Below are 16,830 nucleotides of genomic sequence, written 5' to 3' on the forward strand. Positions count from 1 at the left end.
TAAAATAAAAAGTGTAGAACGGACCTGGTGTGATGGTTAGAACACTTGACTATCACGCCGAGGACCTGGGATCGAATCCCACTCCCGACAAACTCGTAGGTCCCGAGATGAACTAGCCAAGGGCTAAAAATCTCGTTAATACAGATAAAAAAAAAAAAAAATTATCGCTGATTACGCCGACGAATAGGGTACGGCGTGACACCGGCGTCGCCACCACCGCTACCTTCAATTATTATATACGCCGCCGCCGCCGGTGGAATGTCCTTCGGCGCACACATCTACACCTTGAGTTTCTAAGGGGATTTAGAGGTGTTGCAAGGGATTTCAGAAGCGTTCCGGGGGTTTCGAAGCGTTCCGGGGATTTCGCGTTCCAGCAGGTTTCAAAAAGTTACAGCAGATTTCAAGGACGTTTCAGGGGAATTCCAGGGGGCTTCAGGAGCGTTGCAGAAGAATTTTAAGAAGTTTTAGGGACGTTCTAGGGGCTTCAGAAGTGTTCCAGAGGATTTTTAGTTTCAGAGGCGATTTAGGAATTTTCAGGGGGTTCAAGAGGTGCGCCAAGGTCTCTCCTTGACGTTCCAGGAGCTTCAAAGCTACTTCAGGGGACTTCAGGGATGTTCCAGGTGATTTAAAGTGCGTTCCAAGGTTTTCAAGGGTATACTCGAAGACTTCAGGGTCGCTCCAGAGGTGTTCCAGTGAATTTTAGAAGCTTATGTTTTATTCCATGGATTTTTAAGGCGCTTCAGAGGTGTTTCAGAGGTTTCAGAGCATTGCAGAGGTGCTCCGGAGGTTTCAGGCAACTTCAGGAGCGTTCCAGGGGTTTTCAAGGGGTGCTAAGGATAACCAGAGTGTTTCAGTAGCGTCTTAGATCTATTTAAATGGGACGTTACAAAGGGTATCAAGGGATTCGAAAAAAAAATCTACCCCAAAGTATTTTTCCACTGTGATTTCTGCCTCAAGACATAATTCTACACTAAAATGCCGATGTTCATCATCGAGTATCAAAAATGCCGAAGATTTGTTCCAAGAGCTTCAAATTACGTCGCGTTCCTCGAGAAACACTGTACTTGACCGGGTTGACGAGATTCCTGCAGAATCTGGCGGCTTGGGCTGCTGCTGCTGCTGCTGCTGCTTGGAAGAATACATCATCTAACCCTTCAAAGATGTGTCACGAGCAAAGCTGATGCCGTTTCCTAATGGCTCTCTTAGCCAAACGGCGTCATCATCGCCGTAGTCGCCATCGCCGTCGTCGTCATTACCAAGCTAAGGATTTTAGCTTTCCATTCAATGCATTATGTGGTGGTCCGAGTCCGTCCGGATTCGCCTTTGACTGGGCTGTAGCGGATGTGGTGCTTGCATCAGAACTAAGATTGCACATTTCAGGTAACTGAGACGGTTGAAGGCTGTCTACCGGTTGGAGCACATTTCAAAACTTGGTAATAGTCTTGTACAGTCAGTGCATGACTTCTCGTAATGGATCGCTGTGAGGAATACTGTGGAAATGGGATTATCTAAACAGTTCGAGTTACATGTACTCTACTGCCAATCAACAGTAACGTAAATATGAAAGCAACAATCGTGACACGAATTCGGCATAGGTGCATTGAAGCCTCCCTCCGTAGATAACTGTTATCTAATTCCAAAGCAATATGCGCCGTTAATTGAGATAATTACCGAAATTGCAAAACTGTACGATGAACAACCCGTTCAGTCTGTTAATGGCTTGTTTTGAGGAAGGTCAATATAGTGATGTTCGAGAGGTGGCAAATATAAACATTTGGAAGAAGTATCTAATATGTACAGGACAACGGGAAACGATGGAACAGCTCAACTGACTGATGCCCAAATTATGGGTGACATGATGAAGAAAAGATTTGATCATGCCAAAAATCAAACGAGCGATTATTCGCATCTGTTTAGGTAGGTAAACTTTGTAATTTGCAAATCCGGTTCTGAGAGTCAGTGCAGTTTCAGTTCAGTTTCAGTTCAGTTTCAGTTCAGTTTCAGTTCAGTTTCAGTTCAGTTTCAGTTCAGTTTCAGTTCAGTTTCAGTTCAGTTTCAGTTCAGTTTCAGTTCAGTTTCAGTTCAGTTCGATCACATTGTATGGATAACTCGCTTTCATTTGCACTCCAAGAAATTTTCATTGTGATTTTGTTACTATAACGCCCTCCATTGTAGCATAAGTTTTGCTTCAAAAGAAGCTTGTTCTCTGCGGTCTATGCGGAACTCTGATCTGTTCAAGTTCAAAATATCTTCGGATAAACCAATCTTTTGTATAGTTACGAATTTCTAGCTTCCACCCCGAGAATTGTAGCTATTGAATCGATTTAGTTGGCGCTAAAAAGCTGCGCTTACTTCAAATCTCCAAGAGCAAATGGGATTTTGTCCTATTTTTTTCAGAAGGATTTGAGTATTTCAAACATTTTTCGAACTCTTGTAGTTTTCTATTGGGTTCCATGGCGTGAAATTACTCTATAGTTTTATCCCGAAAAGGTGTGTGCGTTGTATAAAGAATGAATGAGTTCCAGATTTATCAGGTAACCTCGTTCTTCTGAAATGCTTGAAACGCATTGCCGATTATCACACCTATGATGTTCGTCTGGCTAACATGCCTAGTCATGTGAAATCACATGTCTCCCAATTTGGGATGTCCACATCGACTCTTTTACACAAAGTTGTATTCGTTTCCAAGAAAGCACTCGCTCAAACGTAGTATTTGGTTGGCTGATTTCTTGAATATTGAGGATGCTTTCGATGACGTGCCTTTCAATGTTATATTGAAAGTCGCACGACGTCACCTTCAATGAGCTATAGGCTCTCTTTACGCTTATGCGTTTTATAGTGTATTTTTCAGGGCACTGATTGTGGTATGGGCCATGAATTCTCGTTGCGCTTATGCGTTAATTCCTATTTCTAAGGCACCCCTTCATCAGGCCCCATTCTCCCTCAGGTAGATGATGAAATAGGCTTAAATATGTTGCGATGGCACAAATGTCCCAAATGGAGGAAAACGTGCTTCTGGAGCCGGCCTTCTGATACCTGATACCTGACAAATATTACAATTTCAGTGACTCTTTCAAGAATGACACAATTCCAGAAATAATTTATCTCCCGGAACGTGATTTTGATATCACCAGAGAAGGATACGTATCCCACCTTCCGGAGGGCATTCCTCTAGAAGTGTCTTCTAAGATTCATCCAGCAATTCCTTCACAGATTTCTGTAGACGTTTTTTCTGGAATACTTTTAAGAAAAACATATTCGGAAGTTCCTTCTGGGATTCTTCTAAGTAAACAACGAGTACGAGTACGAGATAACCATTCCGCTTGGTTATCTCTCGACATTTGGTGAGAATTTGCCCCAAACAAGTTTCTGGCCCCTGGAATTTTTGGGAGTTTGTTTTGAATAATATTTATTTGCATCTCGATCAATTGTTACATTCAGCTATTTAAACTAGAAGTTCTGTGTAAAGTTACACACCATCATCTTGATTTAGTGAAATAAATAGAAGCTATTATCAACTTTTAATAATAACATGTCACATTTTATTCGCAGCAGCAGTTAAGATTTTCGCATACTTTAAATTAAACCTACGCGTATCACATATATAGTTGTAGCTTTCACTAACTTAACCCTCGAGAGATCGCGCTGCTGTATTTTGTACAACACGTTGAAAAAATCTCGCTTTTTCTACCCAGCATTAGCGTGTTGCTGACGGTGCTGCCCGAATAAAAAATACAGTGGAAAAACAGAATGTTGTATTGTAACAGTACTATTTAGAACCATATTTTTACAATAACACCACTGTAAAAATAAAAATACAAAAACAATAAAATGTAATGTACACACCATACAGTAAATTGTAAATAAGATTTTTACAATATACTATACGGGTTGTTAAGTATCGTAACAATATAAAAAAAATATTTATCTCCAAACATATTTTTTTGCAAAACCATGCATTATATTGTAAATGAATTGTTCTAAATACTGATACGTGGGTTTTAATATACCGTACATTGTATGGTGCACGTATGGTTTCAAACAATAAAATGTACCGTAAATATATTGTTTTTAATTGTAATTTCACTACTGGTTATACATTTAAATAAATGGTTTTGGAATGGTTCTCTTTTGTTATGTTGTATTGTTTTACATTACATGAACCATATAATGTTATATTATCTTGTCATTTTCCTCCTGTTAATGGCATCTTTGGCTTACTAGCATTATAAGAATGCGCTTTGGGAATTCTCCAGAGCGTTTTGGATAACCCCTTATATATATGAGTAGTCTTTGATTGCATTAACAGTTGAAGCTTAGACTCCCATGCCCCACCAGCCAGATAACCGGGTTTTGCAAACTAAGCATTATTTGTGGCAACACTTTGAGCGGCATGATGGAACTATGCCGAGCGCGCTAAATATTATTAGACCACTTATGTAGTTGCATGAAGTGGGTGACGAGGTACATAAGTATCATTACAGCGTGCTTAACCGTTATTGCAATATTGAGGCTCCAGTTTGACTTAAGTTTGAAATACACGGGGAAATACATAACAACTCATGAGAAAACTGTCAAGTTCAATTCAAGTATAAGTTAGGTTCAAAAGCGAACCCACAGACGAACCTACAGGGGATGGCCAAAATGTTTGGGATAGGCAACTTTTTTTTCTCTCACAAAAGGTCCACATGCTGTAACTTTTCATAGAGTGTATCAAATATTCTCAAATTTTGACTGTTTGTCAACCTATTATATGTGCATCATTGGTACAAATTTGAGCTCGATTGGTTAATCTTTCACGAAGTTATAACCGTTCTGGTAAAACACTATTTTTTAGACTACTAATTTTTTGGCTGTCATATCTCGGAGATCAGTGAACCGAATTGAATGAAATTTTGAACTTTTACCCACAATATATCAATGCTTGAAAATCATTTAAAACATGGGTACTTTTAAAACGTTGAAAAAAGTTATGATGGATTGACACTTTTTGGATCTTTTTCGATAAAATGCATTTTTTTACAACAATGTCATAAAATTTTATTTTTGATATTCAAAGATTTTCTACTTCTGTTAATAAGATATCTATAAAAAGATATATTAGAGCCTATTTGGATTAAAGGAAGAACACATTTAGTAACTTTTGTGCAGTATAGTAAATTTGACTCATTTTCCTCTAAATGGGTGAAAATGTCAAACCATCATAACTTATTTCAAAGTTTAAAAAGTATCTATGTTCTGATGAATTTTCAAGCACTATTATATTGTTGATAATCGCTCATTCAATTCGGTTCACTGGTCTCCGAGATATGACAGTTCAAAAATTGATAGTCTTGAAAATAGTGTTTTGCCAGATCGGTATAACTTCGCGAAAGATTAACCAATCGAGCTCAAATTTGTACCACTGATGCACATGTAATAGGTTAATAAACAGTCAAAATTTGAGAATATGCGATGCACTCTATGAAAAGTTACACCATGTTGAACTTTTTTGTGAGAGTCGTATTCCTCTCATCGCACTCTACATACCTAGCCCACCATATCTATTGGATCTGCAGTTCTTAAGACATCTGGTTTACTACTTATTTAAACAGAAGATGAAATTCCTGGATGGAAATCTAGGATAACAGTTCAGTAAAAATCTTCAGAAGGAAATTCCTGGAAGAATACCCACATGGATATCATGGAGGAATCCCCGGAAGAACTCCAATGAAGGCGCTCTAACACAATAAGCTAATGATATGAAAAATAAAAAAAATAGCTCTATTATTCGGGGTGATGATCAAGTCGGACCTTTGATAGTTTCATATGCATATTCCACCTGTTATTGATCAACACTGATCAATGTGCGCTAGTTTTACGGTATTTATCAGGTAGTTAATCTGAACGCGATCGGTGGTTTTCAGAAATAATGAACCCATACTTAGTTTGTAGGGTAAATAGGTATAATATGCCCCCCTTAGGCAGAAATGGCAATATATCTAAAACTGACGCCTTATTCCATCTATAGTCCACTGCAAATCGTTGTTCCTAAAGTAAGTGAAGTTTGCATGCGAACTTTGCCTTTGGAGGGGCGAACTTTGCCGTTGAAGTCAGCTAACAAAAGATAAAATATTACGCCAAAAACCTCGATTTCAGACTTTTTGATGTTTTTATTGCTTTTCTGTACCAATCAATTAATCAAGCTTGATGGCAATTATTCTTCAATATTGAGGATTACTTATTAGACTGGGTCAACAAAGTCGATTTTTCGGAACAAAGCTTTTTCGTTTCCTTTTAGCGTCCAAAACAACTGTGCAAAATTTGGGAGCGATTGGTTGCTTTCCCGTATTCCGCATTGCGATTGAAATTTGTATGGAATTTAGTATGGGAAAATGTGCTTTTTTGCATTTTTCTCATAAATTGAAATTTTTCGTCTAAAACGATCTAACTAATGACGTTAAAGTATAGCCTAGGATATGCCGAAAAACTTTTCCGAAGACCGCAAAGTGATCTGACACTTGTGAAAAAAGTTATAACGTACAGATTGTTCGGTGGTGCTTAACATTTAACATGTAAAGGAATAACATCAATAATAAAATCTCAAATTTTGGCCCAAGTTACCAGGCGAATAACTTTTTTCACAAGCGTCGGATCACTTTGCGGTCTTCGGAAAAGTTTTTCGGCATATCCTAGGCTATACTTTAACGTCATTAGTTAGATCGTTTTAGACGAACAATTTCAATTTATGAGAAAAATGCAAAAAAGCACATTTTCCCATACTAAATTCCATACAAATTTCAATCGCAATGCGGATACGGGGGCGCAACCAATCGCTCCCAAATTTTGCACAGTTGTTCAGGACGCTAATATAGATTGAAAATGCTTTGTTCTGGGTTGATACGACCAAATTTAAAGTTTCTCCATACAACGTTGACCCACTCTATTACTTATAGATCACGCATGCGATAAGCGCTTGAAACGCTAGAAAATGAAAGGGGGCGTTTTGCCCCGGTGGGTCGCATTATACCCTGTTACCCTACTGCTAAAATCTGGCATGTCAATGCATTTACTTCGGTGGAGGTAGTTTTCGTTGGGGTACGCAGGTAAAGCCCAGTAAAGGTAGTTTAGATCAGTGTGTTTTGATACATCCAGCTAAATGTTTGAAATTTTCGAAGCGCTTTCAAACGACATGTATAAACCTACGGGCGACGACAGAACGAGGCAATTAACGGACAATCAAATAGCAGATATCGTGCTTCAAAAACGATTTGAGCATGCGAAACTTCAACGCAGTAATTATTCACATTTATTCAGGTTTGTCGTAAAAGTTATTAATAGTTGAAAAGCTGTGATGTGTGTGCTCCTCGAAATCCCATCACGTCTACCATCTACACTACTGCGGTTATACGATCTACCATGGATAAGCGATTGCATCACAGCTTCCTCCTCTTTCCACACATTGACCTGCAATTGTAAATGGTTGGCCCCAAAAAGTATAGATTACTATAGGTTTCATGTGTAAGTGTAGTTGATCTGGAGATATTGGATCAGCAACTACGGGTGGTTTATCAAGTTCATGCTTGAGCATTCTTAGTGTTTGTCAGCACTTTGTTCTATAAAATACATACAATTAGTTCAACTTCTTCAAACCCTTTCAGATCAAAATCCCGCTGGGAGCTGGTCCGCTTGACAATGATCATCGTAAGCATCCAGTTCACTTACGCCGCCGAAACGGCATTCGTTTCACCCATCCTCTTGAGTATCGGCCTGCCCCACACGCTTATGACCATGATATGGGCCATTTCCCCAACACTCGGTTTCTTTTTGGCCCCACTGGTGGCCTCCATGAGTGATCAGCTGCGAGTTGCCTGGGGCAGAAGGCGCCCTGTACTGCTCGTATTGGGGATTAGCTTGATGCTTGGATTGGTGATTTTAACTCATGGACGGACAATCGGGCTTTGGTTTGGCGACGAAGACATCCCTCCACAGAATATGAGTGGGTTTCGATGAGGAATTTTGATCACAACTTTGGGACTGATAATGGCCGATTTCAGCGTGGAAACAACCAACGGGATATCTAGGACCTACTTTTTGGATATGTGTATCAAAGGTAGGTTTCTTATACAACAGTATTTATATCTTTCCGTTATGATCATCAGGCATCATTTTAGAGGATCATCCAAAAGTTCTGACCGTAGCTGTAATGATTGGAGGAATCGGTGGTTTCATCGGGTACATGCTTGGAGCCATTGACTGGTCCGACACAAACGTCGGAGAAATGATGGGTTCGAATGAAGCTACTGTCTTTGCGGCAGTTGTAATTATTGTTCTTATTGGAACCACCGTTACCCTAACAAGCTTTCGAGAGGTTCCACTCGAATTGTTGGAGAAAGATGAACTATTGCGACCCATAACGAAGGCAGCATTCGAGGAGGAGAAACGTCAACAGATGAATTTTGCACAAGCTAGCAGTATTATGTCCATGGAGACAGAGACCACCGAAAGAGCACAGATTCATCATGATGATTGCAACGAACAGCCACTGAATTTCAAAACGTTTCTGGGGAATCTCATGAGGCTGCCGAAAGCTTTGCGAATTTTATATTTTACACAGTTTTTGTCACATTTGGGCTACCTGAGCTATTGTTTGTACTTCACAGACTTTGTCGGCAGGGAAATATTTTACGGAGACGCAATGGTACGTATTTTTAAAATTGATTAGCCAACAACGTCTGGATGTAGAAGAAATATATGTATACCACACAGGCAGACGAAGGTTCGCAAGCCATGAAGTTATACCATGAGGGAGTGCGCTTCGGAAGCCTTGGCATGGCAATCTTCATCCTGAGTGCTGCAATCTACTCCATGATAACCGAGAGAGTGATTCGATTGTTGAGGTAAGTGCAACATAGACCAAACAGTACCTAACAGTGGAAAAGTTGACCAGAAATTCATAGTTAAATGTTGAGCTTAGAACCTTCAAAAGTAATTGCAACGTGTTTGAAGATCCAATCCCCCTATTACTGAATTCGGAACCTCGCTAGTGATATTTATCACTAGCGATGTTACAATCGCAAGGACCTTTTTCAAGGACGGTTCTGTAGGTAAATAATATAACAAGCATAATGCTGTCGATTCGGTGATATAGAACTCGAAACTTAACCTTGAAAAGTTTATGTAATTCTATTTTGTTTTTTGATATTGTCTTTATCCCGTTTTCTATTTTTTACAGTACTAGATCAGTGTACATCGGGGGACTCCTTCTGAATTGCATCGGGATGATGTTGATCGCTGTACATAAATCCAAATTAATGGTTTTCATATGCTGCGTAACTATGGGTATTGAATATGCTACAATCTACTCTTTGCCATTTTTGTTAATTTCTCATTACCATCAGAAGCAATCGGTAAGTTTGAACATTGTTAATCCTTGTTAACTCGCCTACCTATACTGTTCACCATATTTTCAGTTTGATGTTGTAGATGGACGATGCGTACAAAGCCGACAGACCCGAGGCTTTGGGGCGGATATTTCGATTCTCAGTAGCATGCTGTTTCTTGCCCAGGTTATCTTGTGGACAGACAAGCTGTAACGTGCGCAAATTAATTCTTCTATTTTCATTTTTTGTAGATCATAATCTCTCTATCGATTGGAAGTGTTATCGATGCATATGGCAGTACAACGATTGTGGTTTATTCTGCAAGTCTTTTCTCCTGTTTGGCTGCCTTCTCAGCGACGCAGATTATCTACATGGATCTCTAGGGTAGTATTACTGTCAATTAAGCTATTTTCCATTGGAAACAAAAAGAAATTTTGAAAGTTTAAATTGAGACTTTTAATTACTATTACATATTCATCACAGAAAATTGGACCTTACACACTAGTCACGCTTTATCGATTTCTTTTTCAACAATTGATTTACTAATCGCTGATTTCTACCCGCGTCGAAAGTTGGGTAACTGTGGCTACCAATGAGCAATTTTACGAGGCGTTTCGGATCAGAGATCGCTCATTTCATGATTGAAATTTTGACAAGAGGCCGCGTCGTAGCCCGTGAGTGTCAATATCAATATCAACACTGTTGTTGTTTCGTAACTATTGATTTCTTGATCTTGATTCTTGATTGTGAAAGATATTTACGAGCTACAGTAACCTGTCGCATTCACATCAGCACGAACGACACTTTCGCCCGCAGTAGTGTGGTGCAAGTTATTTAAAATTACTAAGTAACCAGCTCTTCAAATAAAAAAGTTTTTTTTTGATGCTGAGAAATTCCGTCTTCTCAGAGAAAAACAAAAGAAGAACAGAGGTCAAATTCTCCTCAGAGAAAAAAAAAAAAAGAACAAAATATACTAGGGTTGACATTTATGACTAATATATTGGTCATAGATTGCCATTTGACTTGATTAAGAGGCTATACACTCCCGATCAAAAGTTTGGGGTCACCCCCTCAAAAACATGACATTTTTTTAGGCTCATATCTCGGAAAATTTGCGTCTGATTTTAAAACCTAGGTCTAATTTAGAAGATAATAAGTCAAAGAAGCTTTGAACTTGATTTAAATGAAACTTTTTTTTTAATGTTTGTATGTAAACTTAAGCTAAAGTTGCCAAATTTTCTAGAAAAAAAATCAATAAAAACTTACGGCAGTGTCGCTGGAAATTGGGTCAACCAAACTTTAAGATGAGAGCGGTAATATTACCTATTTTCTATTAGCTTTCAACAGCTTTTTGTCGAAGTTAAAAATTCTAGGAAAAAAGTTCTAAGTAAATTAACTCTTGATGTCATCGACCAAAATTTTGGCTACCGACCGATAGAACCTGTGATGAAAATAGAACAATGCATAGGCAGTCGGGTGCCTGAAACTTTTGTCAGTCTTGGTAAGGTGGTATGAACTACCGACAAAGCCGATCTGTTTAAAAGCACAGGTCGTACGGCAGAAGTTTCACGCATTCGATGTATTCGTTCAATACATGGCCTACGTGCCTAATTTCACCTTCTATAAATTTTCATACTTGCTCGACACCTAGCGAATACTATCATATCAATCATTTCATTATCCACTTTGATCTGTACCGCCTTACACTCTGAGTAGAAAAAGACCGATATAGCCACAAAATGATAAGGTCTTTTTCTACTTTTTTTATAAGCCATAGATTTATCTAAGGTTTGTTAGCTCTGACACGCTAGAAAAAATTTCGAAAAGATGCTCATGCTACAACAGTCTAAAACGTTAATTATTGAGTTTACTATACCATATTACAATAACTATACTAATAAACAAGAGCTTTACACTGCTATTTCAGTGATGATATAGTGATAAATTTGCAAGTATAGTAAATTTGAGCTTATTTCTATGAAAAAGGCAAATCTTCCACAGATTCCTACAAAAAAATCCAGCTGCGATTCCTTCAAAAATTTCGAAGAAAATCCATTTAAAATCTTGCATAGATTTCTTCAGAAATTCCATCAGTTCCTTTAGAAATGCTCTTAGAAATTCGTTGAGAAAACTCTTCAGCGATCCCTTTACAAAGGATTTCTTTTGAAATTTCTTCAAACATTTGTCCAGATATTCTTTAACTGCATGACCAGTGCATGAATTTCTGCAGAAATTTCAACGCATTTTACCTCCACAAACTTTTCCAATGATTACTGTTGAAAAGTATTCATGGACTTATTCAGAAATTCACCCATGAATTCTTTCAGAAGACCCTCCGAAAATTGCTTCGGAAAATTTTCCACGGATTCCTTCTGAAAATCCTCCATCGATTGCTTTAAAAAATAAGACATTTTTAAGCAATTTTTAAGAAATTCTTTTAAAAAATTCCTCCAAATATTGTTTCAAAAATTTCTTCGATGAATTATCCGATAAATTTTTCAAGGAATTCTTTAGAAAATCTTACATGAATTTCGTCCGAATATTCTTCAGGAATTCCTGCAGGGATTCGTCAAGCAATTCTCCAGAAATTTCTTCATTGAATCTTTTATGAATTCTTTCAGAATATCCCCCAGGATTTCCTTCCCATTTTGTAGTGATTTATTAAGAGATTCTTCTCAAGATTTCAATGAATCAGAAATTTCTCGAGTGATTTCTTTGGAGAATCTTTCAGAGATTCCTCCACGAACTCCTCCAGGGAACACATCAGGGTTTTAGGCTTCCTTCAAGGATTGTATTAGAGCTTTTTAAAACTAAGAAATTTCTACTGAGACGTTCCCAGAGAAACTAGTATTGTTTCTTTCAGAGGTTCCAGCAGGAATTTCTGCAGATTCCTGCAATTCCCTCAGCGGTTCCTTCAAAATTTGTGCTTGTAATTCCTTCAGAAAATCGTTCAGGGGTTCCTACACCAAAAAAGATTCTTCCGGAAGTTTCTCCAGTGATTTCTTTGGAAATTCTTTCAGGCATTCCCTCATAAACTTCCTCAAGGGTTCCCTCAGGGCTTTTAAGGGATTTCTCAAGAGCTTCTGTTGGAAAAATTTCAATGAATATTTCAAGAAGATCTTAAAAAAAAAACTTGCATGGTTTCCTTCTGTTATTCCACCTGGCAATCCTAAAGATAACTGAACAAAAACCTCTGCAGGCTTTTTTTATGCTTTTCTTCAACGATATCTTAAGAATTTTCTTCACAAACTTATTTAAGAGTTCAATAGGAGTACATACTAAAATTTATCTAGCGATTTCTACGAATATTTACAAAGGATTTGTATCTCCATTCCTCCAATAGTTCTGTTTTCTCTCGAATTTGATTGAGGCATTACTTCAATAATATTTCTGAAATTATATCGAGAGATTCTTCTTGGAATTCAACCAGGGCTATTCCAAAGGGGTTTCCAGCTATTTCTGCAGAAGTTTCAACAGAAAATCATCTTCTTTTTTTTAATTTCTCTAGATATTTTCCTAGAATTCCTGCAAATATTCAGATAGGGAATTCTGAGAACTTTACAGGAATTCTACAACAGATTTTTTCAGAAACGCATTTGCAATTTGGTCCAGGGATTTCTTCTGAAAGATCTCCAGCAACTTCCTCAATATACCAAAGATTTCAACAGGATTTCTACTTGAATTTCATGCTGAGAATTCCTTCTGAAATTTCTACAACGAGTCTTTTAAAATTTGTCCGGCGATTCCTTTAAAATATCTCCGGGGTTTCATTCTGGAGATTCCTTAAGAAATTCTATAATATATTTTTCCAGGACTTTTTGAAAATCTTCCAGAACATGTTTTAATGAGTGAAATTTGTTTATTCGGCTATATTTCTCTTATTTATTTAAAACAGAAAAATTTAAATTATTATGAGCGCAACATTCTAGTTATAGGTCGTTTGTTTGTATGAGAAATAGTCATAAAATCTGCGAGTTTTGATGAGCTCATTTTTTTTTATCTAAACAGGTTATACACCAATTTAACGACCAATTACACTGCATTTTTTGAACTCGTTAAGCTGATTATCATTTTTAGTGTAGAATGATGCCTTACTTACCTTACCAATCAGGCTAAGGCCGGGGTGGCCTCTGCTGTACATAGTAGCCGTTTCCATTCCACTCGGTCCATGGCAGTTTGTCTCCAGTTCCGCACTCTGTGTAGGGTCCGCAGATCGTCCTCCACTTGGTCGACCCACCTAGCTCGCTGCGCTCCACGTCGTCTTGTACCGGTCGGATGACTCTCGTAAACCATTTTAGTCGGGTTGCTATCCGACATCCTGATGACGTGACCCGCCCACCGTAGCCTCCCGATTTTCGGACGATGGTTGGTTCTCTTAGCAGCTGATGCAGCTCGTGGTTTATTCGCCTTCTCCAGGTCCCGTCTTCCATCTGCACTCCGCCGTAGATGGTACGCAACACCTTCCGTTCGAAAACTCGCGTTGGTCCTCTGCACGTAGGGTCCATGTTTCGTGCCCATAGAGGACGACCGGTCTGATCAGCGTTTTGTAGATGGTTAACTTCGTGTTACGGCGAACTTTATTCGATCGTAGAGTCCAAAGTAAGAACGATTTCCTGCCACAATGCGCCTCTGAATTTCTCTGCTGGTGTCGTTGTCGGCGGTCACCAGTGAGCCCAAGTACACGAATTCTTCAACCGCCTCGATTTCATCACCGTCGATATGAATTCGGGGTGGTGGGCGCGGTGATTCCTCCCTGGAGCCCTTTGCCATCATGTACTTTGTCTTCGACACATTAATGACTAATCCGATTCGCCTGGCTTCACTCTTTAGTCGGATGTACGTTTCCGCCATCGTCTCAAATCTACGAACAATAATATCAATATCGTCAGCGAAACCAAGCAGCTGAACGGACTTTGTGAGAATCGTACCACTCGTGTTAATCCCCGCTCTCCTCATTACACCCTCTAAAGCAATGTTGAACAGCAAGCACGAAAGACCATCACCTTGCCGTAACCCTCTGCGAGATTCGAAGGGACTCGAGAGTGTCCCTGATACTCGAACTACGCACATCACTCGATCCATCGTCGCCTTGATCAACCGTGTCAGTTTATCCGGGAATCCGTATTCGTGCATAATCTGCCATAGCTGTTCTCGATCGATTGTATCATACGCCGATTTGAAATCGATGAACAAGTGATGTGTGGGCACGTTGTATTCGCGGCATTTCTGCAACACCTGGCGAATGGCGAAATCTGATCCGTTGTAGCGCGTTCACCCATGAATCCGGCCTGATATTGCCCCACGAACTCTCTTGCAATCGGTGATAGACGGCGGCATAAAATTTGGGAGATTACCTTGTAGGCAGCGCTCAGTAGTGTGATCGCGCGATAGTTCCCGCAATCCAACTTGTCGCCCTTATTGTAGATGGGACACACGATACCTTCCATCCATTCCTCCGGTAATACTTCCTCCTCCCATATCTTGGTAATGACCCAGTGTAGTGCTCTCACCAGTGCTTCTCCACCGTATTTTAGAAGCTCGCTTGGTAGTTGATCTGCCCCAGCGGCTTTGTTGTTTTTCAACCGGCCAACCTCCTCCTCAATCTCTTGAAGGTCAGGGGCCGGAAGTCTTTCGTCCTGTGCACATACTCCTAAATCTGTTACCACACCACATTCGGTACTTGCAACGTCGCCATTGAGGTGCTCATCGTAATGATGCCGCCACCCCTCGACCACCTCACGCTCGCTCGTGAGAATATTCTCGTGATTATCTCGGCACATGTCGGCTTGTGGCACAAAGCCTCTGCGCGAGCGGTTCAGCTTCTCGTAGAACTTTCGTGTGTCCTTAGCGCGGTACAGCTCTTCCATCGTTTCACGATCTCGTTCTTCCTGCTGGCGCTTCTTCATCCAGAAGACTGAGTTCTGTCTGTTCCGCGCCTGTTTGTAACGTGCCTCATTCGCTCTCGTACGGTGTTTCAGCATTCTCGCCCATGCTGCATTCTTCTCGTTTTTCAACTGTTCACATTCGCCGTCGTACCAGTCGTTTCCGTGATTCGGAGTCGCGAAGCCTAGTGCTGTAGCCGAGGTACTACCTATGGCGGATCGGATATTTCTCTAAGTATTCCTATATGTGTTCCCTTCTTCAGGCTTTTATTCATGCTTTTCTTCAAGCTTTTCTTCAACGATATCTTTAGAATTTTTTCCACGAACTTATTTAAGAGTTCAATAGGAGTGCATATTAAAATTTATCAAGCGTTTTCTACGAATATTTACAAAGAATTTGTATCTCCATTCTTCCTATAGTTCTTTTTCCCACGAATTTGATTGAAGCATTACTTCAATAATATTTCTGAAATTAAATCAATAGATTCTTCTTGGAATTAAACCGGGGCTATTCCAAAGGGGTTTTCAGCTATTTCTGCAGAAGTTTCAACAGAAAATCATCTTCTTTTTTTAATTTTTCAAGATATTTTTCTAGGATTTCTGCAAATATTCAGATAAGGAATTCTTTCAGTAATTGCTACAGAGAACTTTACAGGAATTTTTCAACAGATTTGTTAAGAAATCCATTTAAAATTTCCTCCAGAGATTCCTTAACAACTTAAAAACTTGAAATCTTTCGTCCACGAACTTCCTCAGTATACCAAAGATTTCAACAGGATTTCTCATTGAATTTCATCCTGAGAATTCCTTCTGAAATTTCTACAACGATTCCTTCTAAAATTCTGTGGATTTTTTTCGGAATTTCACTAATAATTTATCTATCTTTTTCATGTATATATCTGTTGAGTTTCATTAAATATCATTAATTGACCACACGAAGACTTTCCCCTTAAGTCATTTTCGAGCTTCTACCTCTTCTTCTGTAGTAAGAGTGAAAACGACAAGTTTGATGGCCTTCTAGGTTTCCTTTGTTCTTCCTCATCAAGTGGATGGAGAAGGGACGCCTGTAAGATAGACAACAGTTTCAACACTAAATAAATTTCTCTCGCTCTTCATATATCTATATATATAAAAATGAATTTCCGTCTGTCTGTCTGTCTGTCTGTCTGTCTGTCTGTCTGACCGTTATGGATTCGAAAACTACTGGACCGATCGGTGTGAAATTTTGTATGTGTGTATTTTTGGGGCCGGGGAAGGTTCTTAGCTTGGTGCGGGACCTTTCCGGTCTCTGGAACGGGGGGCTTCCATACAGATGACTTTGCGGGGGACGTCCCTATGAAGCTGTACGTCAAAAAAACACAGTAGGCAGGCAGTACGACGTTTGCCGGGATATAATATATACGAATCAAAATAAAATCTACTTTCGCGACTACTTTTACCCGCAGTCAGAGATACGCGCGAGACAGTTGCCTAAGAGAACAGACCTGTTTTCAAATTTTCCATCATAGCGCTCTTTGATAATTCTTGAAAAAAGGTCGCCACGTGTACGGGTGATATGATGACTGCTGCGACTGCACGTGGCATTT

General features: G+C 39.3%; 1 protein-coding gene across 1 annotated transcript; it reads left to right on the forward strand.

Moving 5' to 3' along the window:
* Positions 1-1,725: 1,725 nt before the first annotated feature.
* Positions 1,726-9,745, forward strand: LOC109623394 (proton-associated sugar transporter A). Its single transcript, XM_020077937.3, is given in 7 exon segments — positions 1,726-1,917; positions 7,641-8,092; positions 8,154-8,680; positions 8,749-8,879; positions 9,215-9,389; positions 9,453-9,548; positions 9,614-9,745. Coding segments are annotated over 7 exon segments (1,638 nt in total). The 5' UTR covers positions 1,726-1,792.
* The last annotated feature ends 7,085 nt before the right edge of the window (positions 9,746-16,830 follow it).

Source organism: Aedes albopictus, chromosome 3 (genome assembly GCF_035046485.1).
Source record: "Aedes albopictus strain Foshan chromosome 3, AalbF5, whole genome shotgun sequence".
Lineage (NCBI taxonomy): Eukaryota > Metazoa > Arthropoda > Insecta > Diptera > Culicidae > Aedes > Aedes albopictus.